Here is a 19,511-nt window from a genome sequence, read left to right on the forward strand (position 1 = left end):
TCCTATCTGGTAATGAAGTATTACATGTATTACATTTACACAACATGTAAACATGACTGGCTAAGTCCTATCACATGTGTCCCAGAGGTTTATAGTGCAATTAGTCAGAGGAAAGTTGAAAGTGAAGCAAAAAAGAACATTTATAGATGGAAGAGGAAATGGGCAGGACAAGATGCAGAAGTGGAAAGGCCTAATATTCCTTCCCCCACCTCAGACAGACACACATAAATAGGGAGAGAGTGAGTTCCCCTGCTCACTGGCCACCACTCATTTGCTGCATCTCTCTGGGACGTGCATCACCCCTGCAGGATGTGGGCAAAGGTACTGTCTTGTTTCCTTGCACTGTAAGATGCAATTCTCTATTTAAGCTTTTGTATCCTCACTGCAAATGTTGCAGTTGGTGACCACCACACCATGGGATATGGGGGTTCACCTGCTTTAATCTGCTTGTAACTGCTCCCTTGGGATAATCTTAATGCTTCACTGCAAGTGTGAGTGAGAACTTGTTTGTAATGGTGGGTACAATTCTGGTCACTGTGGTGGTGTTTGCAGGGTGAGGGAAGAGATGAGAATCTTGACTCCATGTTTCAGAAGGCTGATTTATTATTTTATGATATATATTATGTTAAAAGAAAATTATGTACTAAAACTATACTAAGAGAAAAGAGAAAAAAGACACCAGAAAGCTAGCAAAAGAAAGGAATAGAACGATAATAAAATCTTGTGACTGATCAGAGAGTCTGAGACAGCTGGACTGTGATTGACCATTAATTAAAAACAACCACATAAGACTAATCAAAGATACACCTGTTGCATTCCACAGCAGCAGATAATTATTGTTTACATTTCATTTCTGAAGCTTCTCAGGAGAAAAGATCCTATCAAAAAGATTTTTCATAAAATATGTCCATGACAGGCCACCATTGCTAGAGAAAGAGGAATGCAGTGTGAACAGCGCAATGAAAATATATGAGCATGGTAGGGGTGAGTCCATATTGTAGAGGAGAGAACAGCAGAGTTTGGTTTGTTTACCTCAGCTAAATGAAGGCCAAAAGGCAATACCAATACTCTGTGTGGATATGTACAGGGGAGTAAAGGAAGGGCAATGAAGAGTGGAAATGAAAGGAGACAATTTCCAAAGAGAGAGAAAATAAATATTCACTACTGCCAGTAGAAAAAAGAAACTGTTTCTTTTTTAGGTTGTAAATAATGTGTACCTCTACACTTTATTTCTAATGATCCAGGAAGTGGGACATTTCTAATGGTCCAGGAAGGGAAGTTTGACATCATTTTCTGAAACAGATACTAACAGCAGCTCACAGCCAAGAAGCAGGTTGAATTTGCATAATGGGTCATTGCTCAATAGGAGAGGAAAATAAATATATATAATTCCCAGATCAGTAGGATCCAGGAACAAGGAGACACTGCTTTTCAAAGAGGCAAGACCTTGTCTTGAAGAAAAGCTGGGACTCCAGCTGAGAGTGAATTCAATGGGAGCTGGGAGCTATGAGCAGTATGTGCAAGGTAGGGCTGCCAATTCCTGCCTCCTACTGAGCTCCAAGCTCAGCAAGTTTTGAGATAGTAAGGCTGCCAATCAGGGAGATTAAATCTTGCCTTCTTGTGGGGTAGTGGGTGCACTGGCTTGAAATAATTTCCCACTGATTTCAATACCAACAAGTAGGTGCCATGGGAAAGACAGATGTTTTTACTTCTGTTTGAGGGATGTGTGTGTGTGAATAGTCATTAGAGATGGAGATGAGATGGGGATGAGATAGAGATGATAATCTTGCATAGTTATAGCACCTGCAGTGCATACTCTCAAGGGCTAGGGGAGAAAGCAGAAGAAATACAGAATAGAAAAGGATAATGATGAATGCATAAGTAAAAATAAATAACACAGTGGCGTTTCTCGGAATAAAAAGAGGAAGAACTCAAACCTTGGCTTTGCTGATGCAATTTAGGGTAGAAATGGCCAGTGTGCTAGACAGTAGCCCAAAAACTGAAAGGATAAGAAAATAGAGTGTTTACTTTAAATATAGAGAAATATCTACTTCTTCTTTATTTTTTCCCTTTCCAGACAGTTACAGGAAATTTTGCCAAGGTGATTCATGGTTTGAATGCAAATCAGTTGACAGATCAAGTAGTTCAGAGAAGTAAGCGAATGATTCTGGATACTCTTGGAGTGGGGCTTCTGGGTACCAGCACTGAGGTCTTCCACAAAGTGGCACAATACAGCAAGGTAAGCTGTCTGGCATTCATAGCACACCCTAAAGTTTAGCTTTAAGAAAGCAAGGGAAAACTTGGGCAATGAAAAGGAAATTTTGCCATGGTGAAATTCTTTCACGGATGGAAAGAGAGAAATCATGTTCTTCCCACTGGAGACAGTGAAACTTCAGTGCTTAAATTACTTTTCACTCTGGATGGGCAAAAGTCTGTGTATCAGTCTGTATGCTAAGATCCCCCTCTACAAACACAGTCAACTAAGAACCCCTTCCTTTCTTTCACCTGTGATATCTCATTAAAAACATCAACAAAGTAAGCATCACTTATCACCAGCCTTTCAAATCAAGGAACTGTTAAAGAGATGGGGAGTTAGGAGTGGGTTACTTGCAGTCCATAAAACATAATTGTCTGAGGTGTATTAGCCATGCTTCTCCTCCGCTCTTGCTCTCCTCAAACTACCAGAGAAATTGACCCTGAAAAGAAGCCTTTCCCAGCACAGGAGTGCATCAATGAGGAGGAGTTCAGCCCACTGTTTTAGCATTCAGGCCTGCCTGGGTGGACTTGTGCTCCAGAGCTCTGTGTGCCAGTTACTCTCTTCCCACAGAGAATTCCCCTTTCCAAACCAGGGTAGTTTATGCCCTTTTATTCAGTTTGCAGCACCAGGAGGCCATCTATCGTTTACTCAGGCTCTTACTAAAACACAGAAAACAAAACCCTTTAATGAGACATCTTCCCCAACAAGATGATGACAGTCCCATATAATTTAGGTTGGACTTGATGATCTCAGAGGTTTTTTCCAACCCAACTGATACTGTGATTCTGTCAATGGGTGGTGAGAAGGGGCATCAGTGGCCAGAGGTTGTGTGAAGGTACTGAGTGCCAGGTGGGTGGTGTTGGTCTGCCCCCGAGCTCTGTTTGGGTGGGATAGGACATAAGCCAACAGGAAATTTACTTCCTTTTCAGACTTTCCGAAAGAATAATATTTTTCTCATAAAAGGGAGCAGTTAGATCCCCAGAGGACATGGTCTGCTCTCAGTTACATCAGAGATACAATGCACATTTATCCTTAGGTTCAGGACTTTGAATTAATTTGTGTCAATTTGTTTCAGATCTACAGCTCAGATTTATCCAGTACCATCTGGGGCCACTTGGATTTCCGACTGCCTCCTCTGTATGCAGCTTTTGTGAATGGAGTGGCTGTAAGGGATGCTCTTTTATTTGCTCTGAAATCATACCAATTGATGCCATTCTTGCTCTATAGAGAACAAATGTCCCCAAAATCATAGCTTATTCTGAAGCCTGCTACAAAACTTTTCTAGACTATTCTCCTAATGTGCTACAACTTCCTTCCAGTGAGTTTGAACTTAAGGTATAATATATGCATGATCCAACTCAACAGCATCCCTTATATTTAATGTGGGACCTGGGGCTGTTGTCAAGTGTCAGAACTCTACCTCTTACAACCTGGCAACCTTGTAGCAAGGCTACAACCTTGCTGTAGCTGCTTAAAAACACACCCTCTAGCTCATTTCACTGGGATCCGAATTTCTTGCCAGCTGGCAAAGTACAGTTACAGAAAAACACAGATGCACATATAGATACATACAGACATAATATCACAAGGCAACTTAATCTTCAGTTACACAGTTTCCAAAAGCCAGTGATATATTTTGGACATGCACTTTGTCATTAAAGCAATAACTGACTCCCCAGACGTTTGTCTAAATTCAGATTGAGGCTGAAACTGTTTGAAATTGAAAGATGCACAAGAGGTGGGGTAGACAAATTTGGCAATTATGCAAAACTAGGAAAGGTGACCAACCAAGGAAATAGTAATATTAAGCCTATTTAAATTAGTGTGACAACAATATCAGAGGTCCAATTTAACAGCTCATTTCCAATGTAGAGAAAATTACCTTGGAAATGAGATCTGGTACTGCTCCTAGCAGCCCTCATGATATTCAGATCTGGCTGTTAGCATATATATGATCAGTTTATATCTTGGTCACAGGTCAATTTAAGCACTTACTGAGGACACCAGAAACACAGCTTGCAGGGTCAACTGCAAGCCACAACTTTGGCCACAACTTTCCTTATCCTGCCCTGCAGGGCATCTTCCCAGATGGCATGAAAGGTTTTCAAGGGAGACATTGCGTTTTCTTCTATTTGTTTAGAAACAGTCCTCAAAAATGCAGAATCACAGTATAACAGGGCAAAACCTGACTGCTGGGGAGCCTGACCAGCTTCCCAGTTTGCTCTGAAGTTAAAACATGGGTGAACAGATGTGAAAGTTCAGGTTTTTGAGGTGTTTTGCCATGCTATATTAAAAAATGCTGTCCCTGATGCGCTCAGGTCTTTGGGGTTCTCAAAACTTTGCAGGAGGAAGGAATGTGTGTTATAAGCAATGCATTACAGACACTGACTGCACTTTTGGGGACAATCTGCTGCCAGATCAGCAGCCATATGCCATGCTGGGAACACCTAAAACCTTCCTGAGCAGCTGGGCTCTGGGCATGAGAAAGAGAAGGCACCTCTTGGGTTACTCTTTTGAGCCAAGCAGCTCGTTCAACATTCACACTGTAGCTTTCTCCTACTCCCAGCAACTCCAGGAAATCTGGTTTCTTGTGTGACAGGTCTAGTTTCAGTGTGCTTAAAATTCACAAAATAAAGCCTCCTGTGCATTTTCAGGCTTGTGCCACTTTACAGTAGATGGCTGCAGCAGAAAAATAGCTCTGATGATATAAATTCCATTTAGCAGTATTTAGCTGCTACAGTTTTATGGTGTGAGTCCTAATGGCAGCATCGGTTGCAGCACCGGGGAAGGAATTTCATTGTGTTTATATTTCATTATGTTTTGGGGAAAGAGAAAATTCATGTTCACATGGTAGACCTAGAATAGCTGCTTTAATTATACCAGTCTAATGAAAGAAGCAAAAGCCAACTGCAGAAAAAAGGAATCACTGTCACACCGGTTTCAGGCTAGTACAAGTTGAATTAGAATTATTCTCTTCTGAGGAAAGATCTCTGCTGCATTGCCACTTCTCAGACAGCCATGTTGGGAGTAAAGGTCTTTAAAAGACTTTTGAAATTTTTGCTTTCTAAGGAAGATCTAGTTTTTTGGCACTTTTTAATACCAGTTGCAGTAGTTTCATTTGACTGAGGCAACCTTGCAAAGTCAGAGTTTATTTCTAACATACCAATGCTTCTCTTTCCATTAGGTGCACTCAATGGACTTTGATGACACCTGGCATCCAGCCACACACCCATCTGGGGCTGTGCTCCCTGCATTGATTGCACTCTCAGAGGCCTTCCCTCAGAAGAAAAAAGTCTCGGGTCTTGATCTGCTCTTAGCTTTCAATGTGGGAATTGAAGTGCAAGGCAGGTTGCTGCACTTCTCCAGAGAAGCCAGGAATATTCCAAGAAGGTACATAGAAATGTTTAAAGTAGAAATTGGAGTGGAGGTGGTTTTTTATCAGTGCTAATATACATAATTAAATGTCAGTTAACATACAGGTGGCACAGTTTTCATATTTCCTAAGCTCTTTGTTGGAAATTTTGGGAAGGCTCATCTTACACATAAATACATTTGATTCCTAACTCTGTAGCTAATAGATTTTTTTTAAAGCATCGACTAATTCAGAATGATGCAATGATGTCCCTACTTTGCATTTTTATAGATTTAGAATAATATATAAATTTAAATAATAATAAATATAACTTTATATTTAGACTATAAATTTGCTTTAAACTATGAGCAGCACTAATGTTTCCATTGCTTTCTGGGAAGGACTTACTACTGCAAGCAGCACTATTCCAGTTTTACTTTTTCCTGGGGAAATGTGACAACTCTCAGTTAGGCCCACACATGAATGCTGAATGTATGTTTCTTTATGGTCCAATCCACTTCCCATTGCAATGAGTGAAAAGCTTTTGTAGATAGTGAATTTGGTTGAGTTTTTGAAATCTGGTAATGAAGATACTTTTGTTTCCTCAGGTTTCACCCACCAGCTGTGGTTGGTACGATGGGGAGCGCAGCAGCTTGTGCTAAACTGCTAGCTCTTGACCAGCTGGAATGTAAAAATGCCTTGGCTATTGCTGCCTCCTACGCAGGTGCCCCACTGGCTAATGCAGCAACCCAAATAAAGCCTCTCCATGTTGGGAATGCTGCCAGGAATGGACTGGAAGCAGCTTGCTTAGCTTTACAGGGCCTTCAAGGAAACAAACAGATCTTGGACATGGAGTCAGGGATGGGTGCCTTTTATACAGATTACAACCCACAGACTCTGCCAACCTTGCAGTCCTACCCATGGCTCTTGGACCAGCAAGATGTGGCCATCAAACGCTTTCCTGCTCATCTTGCAACACACTGGGTGGCTGATGCAGCATCTTCTGTTAGGAGGAAGCTCGTGGAGAGCAGTGAGAACTTGCTCCCCCTTGATAAAATCGAGAAAGTCATTCTCAAAGTCCCTGAGGTCAAATACGTGAACAGAGCCAGCCCAGCCTCAGAGCATGAAGCACGACACTCCTTCCAGTTTGTGGCGTGCTCGGCTTTGCTGGATGGCAGCATGTCAGTCCAGTCCTTCGCCAGTGAGAACATTCACCGGCCGGCCTTGAGGGAGCTCCTCTGCAAAACACAGCTGGAGCACCCTCCTGACAACACGCCCAGCTTTGACAGCCTGTACTGCCAAGTGAGCGTCACGCTTCGGGACGGCAGCACCGTCAGCGACCGCTGCACTACCTTCTACGGGCACTGGAGGAAACCTCTGGAAAAGGAGGACTTGGAGAAAAAGTTTCAATCCAATACGCTCGACATCCTGCCCACAGAAGCCATGGAAGGCATTATAGAGACTGTGTACAACCTGGAAAAAGTAGAGGACTGTTCTGTATTAAGTACATTTCTATCAGGACAGTCTGCTAGAGTACTTCCAGAGAAGCTGCGCTTCCTTTGAGTGTTCCAGCCAACAGCTACATGCTCTTCACAAAGCCAATGCAAAATTCAGGACAAACTTTTACTTTGCGATTCAAGCACTTTTAAATAACACAAGAACATAATCCTGTAAAGCAAGAACCATATTCAGTCCAATATTGTGGGTTTTGATTAGGTAAATAATTTGGTGTTTATGTGCCCAGCTTAGCCAGGCTGAACAGAAGATCCTCATCTGGCACAGCTGACCCCAGCTATCTTTGTACCTCTAGAGCAGAGCACTCACTGCTTGCTCACGGCACAAAAAAACGCCCTGCTCCTCTGCCAAAAATCTGTGTTCTGCTTCTCCTAAATAACTCCATACAGAAAATCAAAATTCTGGAAGAGGATGGAAGTGCTGTGTCCATGAAAATCATCATGGTTAGAAGTACAAAGAATGAAAATCTTTTAATATTTTTTTCTGTAGATTTATCTCTACAACCTCCTTGAAGAGGGAATCTGTTATGTCTGAGTGTTGACATTTGTGCTAAAATAAACACAGCACATGTAGGGAGGGGCAGCACTCCCTACTCTGCAGCACGTCAGGTGTCACTGTAGCCATTGCTCTTGCACTGAGGCAGCAAAGGCCTGGGCCCAACCTGATCACACGAGTGCTGAGCGTGAGGGACAGCTCCACACTCCATCATAAAGGCATTACTGCCCAGTTCCACCTGCTGGCTCCTCTGTGGTACAGGTCTGCTCCTGTTTCATTCCTGCCCCAGTTACATGAGACACTGAGCAGGTGATGTCAGTGTAGGTTACTTCAGGCCCAGCAGAGTGTGGGCTGCACCACACTGGGCAGGAGTGACAGACCTGTGAGCACCACAGCACCTCTTCCCAGAGACAACTCAGTGAACCCAGATCATGAATTCTGGGAAGTTTTGGTTCCTCCAGGAGTACAAAGCCTTGCCAGACTGAGCTTCTAAGAGAAGCTGCCAACCCTTTGTTCACATTTATTAAATCAAAGCATGGTTTCTAATACATATAAAATTATCTTCCTCGGGACAATAAACAATGTATGCAAAAAAAATTTACAAAATAAATCTAATTCGTTTTACTAAATAAATCTGAAATTACTTCCTTTATTAGCACAAAACTTTAGTATTTTCCACTGGCAATGCATTCATTTGTGCTGCATCTTGGTTTATAAAGTTGGTTTACCTTGGGGCTCTGCAAAAATTTTGGAAGTCCATCAGTAATACTTGCTTAAAGACTTGCAAGAGAAAAAAGAATCCAAATAACCACATTCTTTTATTTTTCTCCTCTGATTAGAAATCAGAATTGAATTATTCACCTATACTGATGATAAACAGACTCATTTACAGCTACTTCACTTGTAATTGCAGCTGGGTACATCGCAGTTGCAATTGCAGCTGAATACATTTGGATTCATTAAAAAACAAAACAAAAACAAAGGAACTCCTCCCATCACCTTCAATATATGGTTTCTATTTTAAAAGAGAAATAAATAAGTTAAATTCAGCAGTAACCATCTGATGTATTAAATATTAAAAAACACCCCACCACACCAAACAAACCAGGAACTGTGAAGTTTAGCAGTTGCATTATTTTATTAATTCAATCTAAGGAAGCTAAATGTTTATGCTTAGCTACACTGATTTCCTTGGAGAAGTCTGTACACTTCTAGTCAGGCAAGCTTCAGGACTTCTTGTACCATTGTTCCAATTCCATCAAAGATTTCATGCAGAGGAGCTTTGCACATGAAAGCACAGGTAGTAACTATTTTATTGGCTTTATCCACGTGGGATTCATTTACATTTTTGCAAATGTGCTTACATCCAAGCTCTGCTATAGCAGATGCCGTTTCAGCATCAGGAAATCTGTAAATAAAAAGACTTTAATTAACATAAAGGAATGATACAGCCATAAAATTCTGCATACATAACTTGAATGAGAGAACTACAATAATATCTATGTGAGTCTTTAACTGATGATGACAAGGGAGTTAGAGACTGCTACTATCAGATTTTCCTATCCCCTATGGACATATCAAGTGATCTAATACCTTCAAAAACAATGTCTGAAATATGGAGCCACAATATGTCAGAAGGTACAATACTTTTTACTAATCTTTCCCTAAGTTTGGAAGATGATACCAAGTGCACTTATAACTGATCTTTAAAAGGTTGAGAGAAGCCAGCTGAACTTGCAACCTTTTCCAATACCTCCATGTAAGGTGTTCCTCTGGCATCTCTAGAGATTTTGATTTTTTTCCCCCTTCTGATAAAGAAGGAACAAATTGCAATCTGTTCTGAACAGAATCCCCCACTACAGCTGCTGATACATTTAATTCATAAGTTTTATTGGGAGTTGACAGTTCTTGAAGCAGTACTGATTTCTTCCAGGCCCTGTTCTCATCTCCATCCCCTAAAGTGGCCCCAAACCACTACCACTAGAAAAACTTTATTAAAAATCCCTGAGTTAGCAGTTGGAGTCGCCCATCCTAGAGGACTTTTCCAACCTAAACAAGTCTATGGTATCACAGATCAGTGTATATCTGGTTGTAGCATCACAAATCACCTGACCTCATGGATTCACTCTGTCTGCCCTGAGAGTTCTGTGCCTATTAATTTTTCTTAAAAGTAACTAAGTTCCCCTGGGTTTACTGCTACCAAAGAAACTTTTGCATAGAAGCCTGTCCATTTCCTAATCTTAATTCCAATGAAAATCCTCGCCATCCGTTTCCTTCTTACCTTCCATCTATGTTTTTATCCTGACCGACCGTAACCTCACAGCCAGGAAAGACTTTGGCTGCCAGAACTGGTGATATGCAGCACAAACCAATGGGCTTTTTAGCACTGTGGAAGGCCTGGAGTGTGGAGTTCACGTGCTCGTTGACAGTACAATTCTTGCCATCTACAGCCCAGGAACACAGATTCTTTGCTACACCAAAACCACCTAAGAAAAAAAACCAAACCAAAATCAAAAAGCTCAAATATAAGGCACTGCTAAACGCTATTAAATTTGATAATAGCACACACCAAACAGAAGCTCTTTTTTACAACATAATCTTGGTATCAGTGGGACTGTTAAGTAACTGTACTGAAAGCCTTACAATGTCACTGTAACCTGTAAACAAAGGGTTTACAATGTTAAAAGTTTAGCTGTGCAGTTTTTTATACCATGCAGGTCATATACAGGCCAGAAAGCTTAACCTTGTTTCAAAAAGTAACAAATAGACAAAGGGGAAACCTCACATTCGCCTGCTAGTCACTAGAACAGCTGTACCATCTGTCGTGCACTCAATAAGGAAGAAGAACCAGAAGACCACTACTAGTTGAAAGCACAAGTATGGAGTTCATGGGAGTAATGCCAACAGTGATTTGACCCTCTATAGTAATCAACTTTCAAGTTTTATTTTGATGCTTAAGCAATTATAGAAGAGCTTTTCTTCTTCCCTAGAACTACTTTTCAAATTAAAAAAAGCCATTAGCACAATAAAAAACTACTGGGGATTTTACATAAAATGGACACTATAACATATGGTATTCTAAGACAAAAAAACTTGTAAATGATAACATAATTTCCTATTAAAATTAGTGCTGATTTGTCTTTCTATAAATTAGTTTTAACAATCCTTTAGATACATTTAATCGTCATTTAATTGTATAAGCAGATTGTATTTTACAGCTCCTTTGTCTGCTGGATTTATAACCATCAGAATAATCAAAGTAAGGTTATTCCACATGGAATGTGCACAGCATCAACTTTTCTCCAATAAGCATACGGAAATTTCCACAAGTACTTCAGCAGACATCAAGAAGCTTTGCATTTTTAATATTTTCCCTTTCCTGGTTTGCTCACTTTCAAGTGTTATCTGAAATCTCTGAGGTAAGATTTTAATTTTCAAACTAAATAGGGTTTATTTCCCTCTAACAGTTATTACAGCAATCCCCCCGGGCCTGGGTTATAACAGCATGAAATTAATGTGGAAAACATCTGTGAGCCTCTACTCGCTCCTGATCAACTACTCACAGTGCAGGCAGAATTGTTTCTCTGTGTTATACACAAGCTCCCCCTGCTGGCCTTACAACAGTGTGAAAAGTTCAAAATTAACAGGCCCAATCATGAAGGCAGTATTTAACAGTACTGTGAATATTCTGAAAACAGATCTTCAGCAAGTCATGATTTCCTTGTGATGCTCCAGCTTCTTCATTTCTAAAAATGATTACAATTACCTCTGTCTGGAATGAATTTGTGTGGTCTCTAAATGAAAAATTATCCATAAACATGTTTAGTACAACTTGATCAGCAGTTGAGTGGATACATAATTAAAACAGAGTGTACTCCCATCTGACATGGAACATCATCTATTTGGAAACGTGCTATTCTGCCAACATTTTCAGAGGCCCTGAAATTAAGGCATTGCCATGTAACTGAGTTCTGACCCTATTTTTGTACTCTGGTCAGGGTTCTTGTCCACACATAAGTAGTGAAGTTTTCACAACATTCAGTAAGAAGGAATGGTGGGATGCATAACTTAATACCAAGAGAACATTCTGGCATTTTAACTTAGTGAACTATGAATCAATAAATATATTGAGTTTAAAAAAATCACAATTTTCTTTTGAAAGATGAGCTCAGCTGGTCAGAGCATGATGTTAATAACACCAAGGTTGTGGGCTCAACCCCTGTGTGGGCCATCCACTTAAGAGTTGGACTCAATGATCCTTGTGGGCCTTTCAACACAGTGTATTTTGTGATACCTACCAGGGAAAATGACAGCATCAAATTCACTAGCTTTAAGTTCAGCCAAATCCTGAATGTTTCCCCTTGCCAACCTGGCACTTTCAACTAACACATTTCTCTTCTCTTCTGCTGGACTTCCTTTTAGGTGATTGACTACATCCCTTTGCTCAATATTGGGGGCAAATATCTTCACCTAGGAAGAGAGATGAAGCAATTTTGTGAATGTAAACAAAACTCATACATATTTGTCACAATAAAGATCATTTAATGAAAACAGATTTTGTTCCTGAAGCCTCTTATCTAAGTTAAGCAAATTCCAGAGGATGAATCTAGCACATTAAATATCTAAAGCAACATATGATATATTAGAATGGGTAAACACAGGCATCCTTCCCATCCTATTCCTGCAGCATTTTGACAGGAGAGTATTCTTATGCCAACATCAAGCTTACTGATTTTGCCATGGCAGATAAGGCCAAGGACAAACAGGACACCACAATTTATATCAGCAGCCCAACTGGACATGCAGCTGACTTTGAAGAAAGGTTGCTCTTAACTGTTATGGGATGAAAGTGCTAAAAAGTTTGACATAAAAAAGTTAAAGATGTAAATTTTACAAGCATTTCTAGAGCAAACATTAGAGTTACCAGCTATCCTAAAACACCAGCAGCAGAAAGGAAGACCAAAACACAGCAGAACCGATTTTGGTTAGACACAAAAGGAGGACAGTGCATCAGAATACAAAGCCCTGTGACAGGTTTACCACAGGGCTGTACCACTGTGTCTGTTTTGAAGCTTCCTTTGCAAACTTCTCAGAGATGACAATTTTGTGCTAAATATGAGGGTGCTGTTGTTACCATCAGACACCTCAGCACAGCTACACACAGACAGTGACCAGCTTCTGCCATCTGAAGGCACAGATGGGACCAAAGCACACCACTACATCCTGGCCCAGGCTTCTCTGACAAGTCCCAGCTTACCAAAGAGAGCCCAGAAACTGTGAGCAGAAAGCAAGCAGGTAACCCCCAGTGAGGGCTGCAAAAGCAGTTGGAAGGATGATAAAGAATTTTAACCCATCCTCAGCTCCCTGTGGCCAGAAGAGAAGGGACAGGTCTCCAGCTTCTCCTTGCTCCTGGCTTCACAGGATCAAAGAATTCTAAGGGCTGGAAGGGACTTCTGAAGATCATCCAGTCCAACCCCCCCCCCCCCCCCGACCATGCAGGCTTTTGGATATTTTCACAAACACATATCCAGGTGGGTTTTAGATATTTTCACAGACAGAGACTCCACAACCTCCCTGGGCAGCCTGTTCTCATGCTCTGCCACCTTCAATGTAAAGAAGTTCCTCCTCATGTTGAGATGAAACTCCTTGTGGTTTAGTTTATGGCCATTGCTCCTCATCCTCACTGGGCACCACTAAAAAGAGTCTGGCACTGTTGCCCACAAAATTGGATTCATTACCTTGTATGTGACAAGCAAATAATTACATATCGAGACAGACACTGATCATTTATTTCAGAGTTGTGCAAGCTTGGGTGTTTGGTGGTATTCCACAAATCAAGCACACCCACTGGAGTTTTTGTGCCATTGTCTATACACTGAAATCCAGAGAACTCTCCAGGTGAAGCCCCTCTGTTACAATTGGCTGGTCATTGCCACACAAGTTTTGTATCTCCAGTTAACTTCTACACAGGCTCAGGGGAACAGCCCTCACCTGGGCAGGGGTCTCTCTGACCTGCAGGCATGACTCTTAGTATAATAACTTAGTTGTATTAATGAGACCTCTTTTCAGTTTTGTGTCCAGCTGCCTGTGCAACCTGAACTCCTGTCAGGGAGCCAGACAGGCCTTTGGAGGGTGTGAAAAATGCATATTTTATGATTGGCTTTTTGCAAATATTAAAATGAATATTATATGTGTTATGTTAGAAAGTTATGCTGTATTAATTTTCTTAAGTAGTGTGTTAAATATAGTTTTAGGTTATAACAAAATGTTAAAAAAGAAACTATGCTATGTAAGATACTTTTTTTAAAGAAAGGACTTGCACCAAGATAGCAGCCACAGGACACCTAAATCTTTCAGAGAAAAAGAATTTATTGCTCTCTTATCAGAAGAAACGAACTTCTTCCCGCCTCACTCAGCCCCGAAGACGCTGCTAGGATTAAGAAGAAGCAGCTGACACTGACCAGACAGAATCCTTTCTTTGAATGGAACTCATGCATCATGTATGAAGTGTATGAATATACAACAGGCTATTGTTTTTAAGGGTTAATCCTCTGTTAACGGGTGTCCTTTTTCGGGCTTATTTTGCCCAGAAAAAGGTACCCGGACGTCCGTAACTGTTTGTTTTTATTGTCTCATATCGTCCTAATCCAAATTGTCCAAAGTATTATTACTCTAATTATGTCGCTATTTTTATAAACATTTTATTATTATTAAACTTTTAAAATTTTAAAAACAAGTGACTGGCGTTTTTCACAGATGGGGATGAATAAAACGGGGAGGGGGGGACAACATAAAGAGAGAGGTTATGGCTGAAAGGGCTTGTAGGGTGCAGGGGCGGCGCAGGGAGCACCGCAAACCGGGAGGGGCTCCTGTCCCACGGAGAGGGGGACGCTCGGCTGCTGTGTCGTTCGCACGCACACACACAGACAGACACACAGACACAGACAGACACATACACACACCCCACACCCCGCCGCCCCCCGCTACCTCCGCGCCGCCGCGGCTCAGGTGCACCAGCGCCGCCGACGCCTCGTGAATCTCGCTGCCATCGAAGACGCCACAGCCGGCGAGCACCAGCGCCACCCGCTTGCCCATGGCAGCCGCCCCTCAGGCCCAGCAAGGAGCTGCGCCAGGCGGCGGGCCCGGGCCTGGCACCTCCGTCCCTGCTCCTGCTCCTGCTCCTGCTCCTGCTCCTGCTCCTGCTCCTGCTCCTCCTAGTCCTCCTCCTCCTCCTGCCGCGCCTGCGCCGCCAGCTCCATCTTCCGCCGGCGTACGAGCGGGCGGGGCGGGAAATAAATGAGGAAATCTGGAAAGCAAGGGGCGTGTGTCTCTAGTTTTAAACAAAACATATTTTAGAGCTCGGGACATATTTTCGGCCTCAGGGCTGGCCTGGCTGCGCCCCGCAGCGGGGCAGTGACGGCCGGGTGCCGCACGGTGACCTCGGTGCGCTGCAGAACGCGCCGCCCTGTCGCTGGTCCCGAAGGTGCCCGGCCTCGCTGAGCCTCAGGGGCTGCCTGTGAGGTGGGCTTTGTTTGCTGGGTTTGTTTTGCGCGTAAGGCTATAATTGTGTAATGAAAATCGGCTTCCAAATTGCTTTGAAAGCCGAAGAAAAAAAGTGGAGTTTGGTAAGAGGCCTGCGGTACTGCTGGGTCCTGATGCTTTTCGTTTCAGTGACCCCACCTAGGCCTTTTTTCTCCCTCAACTTCATGACGGGTTTCAAGGAGCTGCTCCACTTTATCAGGGAAAACTGAGGTATTTGAGCAAACGAAACTTTCTTCCCACTTAGTTCCTTAGGGCATTGCTTTAAAGAACCAAAAGGGAAAGAATACATCCCATGTCTCCTCTTTAGGACTGTGCACACAAATGCCACACCAGGGCTCAGCTGCACTGAAGTTCAATAAGATCTCTCAGCTCTTGGTTCTTCGTTTCTCATGAGCTGCCTCTCTTAGAAGAAGCTTGTGTTTAATAATGAAAACTTACTCTTCTGCTGAACCAGAGGACTGAAAAGCTGGATTTTGTAGAAGAATTTAGAGTATCTTCCAAAAATTTGGAGTATGGGTTTTCTGCAGAGGATGTGAGAGTGAGCAGTCTGGCAGAACAAAAACAACATTTGAAAGCAGAGCCTTTTCCTGCAGCAAAATGCATTCAGTTGAATACTGATTGGGAGTCTGTGTGGCATGATGGACAAGGAGATTCTGGAACAGGACAGGGCCAGGATAGAGAAATTCCCTGCTGAAGGGCAGACTCCTGTCTGCTGGGCAGTGTTTACTCCAAATGGGTGTAGGGCTTCAGCTCAGTCTACACCACAGCCCACACTCTGCCTCTTAGGATTGAGCATTACAGCATAGCCCACTGAGAGTCTGCAGAGCTAGAATCCCACTGGAATCATCTTTATGCTTGAGAAGGAGTTCTTCTTTGCATCTTCTGCGTCGAAGGAGTTTAAGCTCAATGCATGTTTGGAGAAATGAGTGTTGTCCCAAACTCTGCTGTGTGTTAGGGCTGGGGTTAATGTTAGAGCTAGGGAAATGAGCACCCTCAGGACTACAATTCCCTGCTCCTTTCTGACCTGACTTACTGGCTAGTCTTTCTGGATGGATCCTGAACCTGAATTGTCAGTAACCTCATCTCCAGTCTTATTTCTGGCCCTGTCTTTTAGATGGATCTCAGATTCATATTATAGGTGGTCCTTTTTCCTAGATGGACCCTAGACTTGACTGGGATATGATAGTCCTATCCCACTTCAGGTTCTCTATTTCACACCTCTGTGCCAGCTCTGTTCCCTGATCCAGCTCCAGCTTGCTCGTGCCGTGTCCCTGCCCTGCCTGTGTGACCTTGTCATGACCCTCTGTGTCTTAGGTCCATGTTTTCATCCCAGCTCATGACAGGGCCTTGCCCTAGCTCTCTGTCACCCCAAAGTAGCCCTAAGAGGACTCTTCTCCATCCTGTGTGGGTCACTCTTCCTGCACATCCTATAAACTGCCCTTGGCACAGGTAATGTAATCCCAGCCTCTACCCTGTTGTATCTGGGGCTCCTGCTGGATCCAGCCACTACTATGGGCCTGTTCCCTTCCAGAAACTGAACAGCAGTGAGGTTCCACCAAGAGTCTGATCACTAGAAAAATCCATGGTGATGAGGCAAATGCAAGGCTGGAATGATCAACGCACTGGGTCTGCATTGGTGGGGTACACATCTGGGTTCAGGTGTGGCTGCAATGTAGCTCAGGTGGGAGGCAGGAGCTTTGGCTTAAAAGCAGCTCACCAGGAAAGGAGCAGGGAGCCTCTTCTGAGGTGTCTCAGCAGAGCAGAAGCAGTTTCTGACTTTTCTCACAAGTTTTTATCAGACCTTGAGCAACCAGCTGCACAGCCTGAAGAGAAGAGAGTAGGTACTGTCTCCTCCAGTCTTCAAGGGATTGAATTACAGCTCTGCCCTAGACCCCAGCCTTTTTCCTGCTGCCCAGGATTTGAGAAATATGTTTTCTCTGGTGGAAATCCTGCTTTGAGGTGCCTTAGTTGCCTGATGACAGCTGTTAGCTTAAATTTGACTTGGACAGCTCTTTGTATTTCACAGGCACTCAGCTGACTCATCAATTCACTCATCCCTACCCTGCAGCAAATCCCAGAGGGTTCATCTCAGTTTAAAACTCATGATGAACTTCCTCTGCATCCTTATCCCAACCCTCATCCTATCTTTCAGGCTTCAGCAGACCCCCCCTAGAATTCCAGCTTGGAAAGAGATAATTTCCATCACCTGCCCCCTAAGCTAGCAGACAAAGGAGAAGCTGCCCTGTAATCCCAATTTTTGCTGAACTGCATATCTGCCCCAAGCACAGCTCCCATGCTAGCTGCCAGGGTCAAGGAGATCCTGAGGGGAACTCTTAGCAGTGTCTTACAAAGCCCAGTCATTCCCCCCTCCTGTAGAAAAAGACATGGCTTTCTCCCAGCCCAGCTCACAGCTCAGATGGCATCTCAGGCTATGTAGCAAAGTGTAGAGCCCAGGAGCTCTGTTTCTGACCCCTTTTCTCAAAATTCCTTTCTTACCCCTCAAAAGCAGAGATTGTGCCTCTGACTGATGAACTCCTGTCTTTCAGAGCAGCTTCAGCATGATTTCAGGTGATGTTTGTATTTCTCAGTATGTGTCCAGCTGACTCAATAACTGACATATGCCAGTGTGAGTGGGGAAAAAACCCCCTGTGAAAAAAGCTGCCAGATGTGTAGCTTTATCTGCTGTGCTTTCAGAAGATAGCTTTAGCTTTATCTGCTGTGTGTTGTTTTCACTAATCAAAAAAGAAAATATTCTGGGAAATGAGAAAAATTTAGGAATCCTGTCAGGTCTAAAATTTTGATCTTTGTAGCCAGTTTCAGTATTTACTCAAAGCCTGTTACTGGACAAAGATGCAGATCAGCTCTGTGGGATTATAATGGGGAATTTGACATGTTTCTGCATAATAAACTAGACAATGACTTTTTAGCTCAAGTATATTTATTCATAAATATATTAGTGGTTTATTTTCTATGTTTACAGCATAACTTAGGTTGCATGAGAAAAAAAAGAACCAAACCAGTTCCTCGCTGCAAAAGTTTCCTGTGGTATGTGATTAAGTGAGATATGAAAATGCTATTAAAAAAAAAAAAAATCAACCCCTTCAGCATCTACATAGTGGAGATTTAATAGTCCTCACTGCAAACATATGCTGAGTGAGGTCTAAGAACCCGTTCACACTGCATTTCTAGTTTGGCTAGTGAGCAGTTATGGCACCTTTATTATGCCTTTTTACTTCCTTGCATCCTGATTTCAAAGAAAGAATAAATTAGCCTTCCTTCATTTCATAAAGCACTTCCAGAGTTACACATCTAAATCTCTAGCACTAGGAATTATGGCTATATTCCAAACAAACACATATCTTTTTGAACAGATTAAAGAGCTGGTATATTGCACTACGCTCAAGCTATGAAACATGCATGATTACTGGCATACTTTATTTTCTAATAAATAAGCCCAGAGATTTTATAAATCGGACACAACTAACATGCATGAGATTAAAATGAGATATGGAAATGTAAGTATCTATTGATTATGTAAGCATGCATTAAATTAATGTATAGTGCTGAATGGCATGGGATTTTAAAAATAAACTATAGAATCAGAGAGCAGGGAAGTGAGATAAGGAAATGTTGCTGAAATTTAAAGTTTTAAGGTTTTCTGAATATCTTTTGTACCCCCAGCATTACTGAAACTGATATTCAGCTGCCTATCCTGCACTTTTATGAAGGATGCAGGGTTTTCCACCTGCAGTTTTGTTTGAATATACAGCCTAGCACAGTGCTGACTGGAGAACTGATTGTTCTTTAGGGGCTCACAAGAAATGAGCAGGGATATTTTTCTGGCTCCTGATGGTCAAAAGTCCACAGCACAAGTTATTATTTACCCAGTGAGTAACATACACCAGTGTTTTCATCTGGATGCCAACTACTAAACTTAGCCTCCTGGACTCTGATACCAGCATAGCCAGTTTTGGACTCTACAGAGCTGGAAAAAGCTGTGTTTTCTGCAGGGATGCTGCTGACAAACCTGTCTTCACAGTTTCTCTTAGTTCATCTGCAAGACAGCTCTCACCATTACCATAAAGATGAGAGAATAAAATGCTATATGAGTCCTGTAAAGTGTTATGATTTGAAAAAGTGTTCTGAAATGGGTGGCAGATATACAGACTTAGCTTGAAGCCCTGAAAAGTTTCAGATAAGACATCTGGGCAGTCTGAGGACGCTCAGGGTTACAGGGTTTATCACAGCAAAAGCCTCTCTGCCATTTGGTGAACCCTCACGTCATCATCCCAGGGCCAGGCCCAGAGGTTACTCCCTCAGTAGGTTCTGGGTGTGAGGATGGGCACTTGA

The 19,511-nt window shown here is 42.5% G+C and overlaps 2 protein-coding genes across 2 annotated transcripts; one reads left to right on the top strand and one right to left on the bottom strand.

Moving 5' to 3' along the window:
- Positions 1–282: 282 nt before the first annotated feature.
- Positions 283–8,270, top strand: ACOD1 (aconitate decarboxylase 1). The gene is made up of 5 exons (XM_066545083.1): positions 283–321; positions 2,078–2,239; positions 3,333–3,422; positions 5,442–5,647; positions 6,218–8,270. The coding sequence occupies exons 1-5, from the start codon at positions 310–312 to the stop codon at positions 7,170–7,172; spliced, it is 1,425 nt and encodes a 474-aa protein (XP_066401180.1). The 5' UTR covers positions 283–309; the 3' UTR covers positions 7,173–8,270.
- A 463-nt stretch (positions 8,271–8,733) lies between these two features.
- On the bottom strand, positions 8,734–14,818 carry LOC136553495 (glutamine amidotransferase-like class 1 domain-containing protein 3, mitochondrial). The gene is made up of 4 exons (XM_066545084.1): positions 14,607–14,818; positions 11,918–12,089; positions 9,901–10,105; positions 8,734–9,027 (listed from the first exon to the last, which is right to left on the bottom strand). Exons 1-4 carry the CDS (start codon positions 14,712–14,714, stop codon positions 8,835–8,837), a joined length of 678 nt encoding a protein of 225 aa, XP_066401181.1. The 5' UTR covers positions 14,715–14,818; the 3' UTR covers positions 8,734–8,834.
- Positions 14,819–19,511: the final 4,693 nt, after the last annotated feature.

The sequence above is a fragment of the Molothrus aeneus genome, chromosome 2 (genome assembly GCF_037042795.1).
Source record: "Molothrus aeneus isolate 106 chromosome 2, BPBGC_Maene_1.0, whole genome shotgun sequence".
Lineage (NCBI taxonomy): Eukaryota > Metazoa > Chordata > Aves > Passeriformes > Icteridae > Molothrus > Molothrus aeneus.

Excerpts from the sequence above, each read along its gene's own strand:
- ACOD1 (XM_066545083.1), top strand. Across the intron at positions 2,240-3,332 it reads AAGTGGCACAATACAGCAAG|ATCTACAGCTCAGATTTATC; the intron begins GTAAGCTGTCTG and ends AATTTGTTTCAG. Across the intron at positions 5,648-6,217 it reads GCCAGGAATATTCCAAGAAG|GTTTCACCCACCAGCTGTGG; the intron begins GTACATAGAAAT and ends TTGTTTCCTCAG.
- LOC136553495 (XM_066545084.1), bottom strand. The coding sequence starts at position 14,714 with ATGGGCAAGCGGGTGGCGCTGGTGCTCGCCGGCTGTGGCGTCTTCGAT. Across the intron at positions 12,090-14,606 it reads TGAGCCGCGGCGGCGCGGAG|GTGAAGATATTTGCCCCCAA; the intron begins GTAGCGGGGGGC and ends CTCTCTTCCTAG. Across the intron at positions 10,106-11,917 it reads TGATGCTGTCATTTTCCCTG|GTGGTTTTGGTGTAGCAAAG; the intron begins GTAGGTATCACA and ends TTTTTTTCTTAG.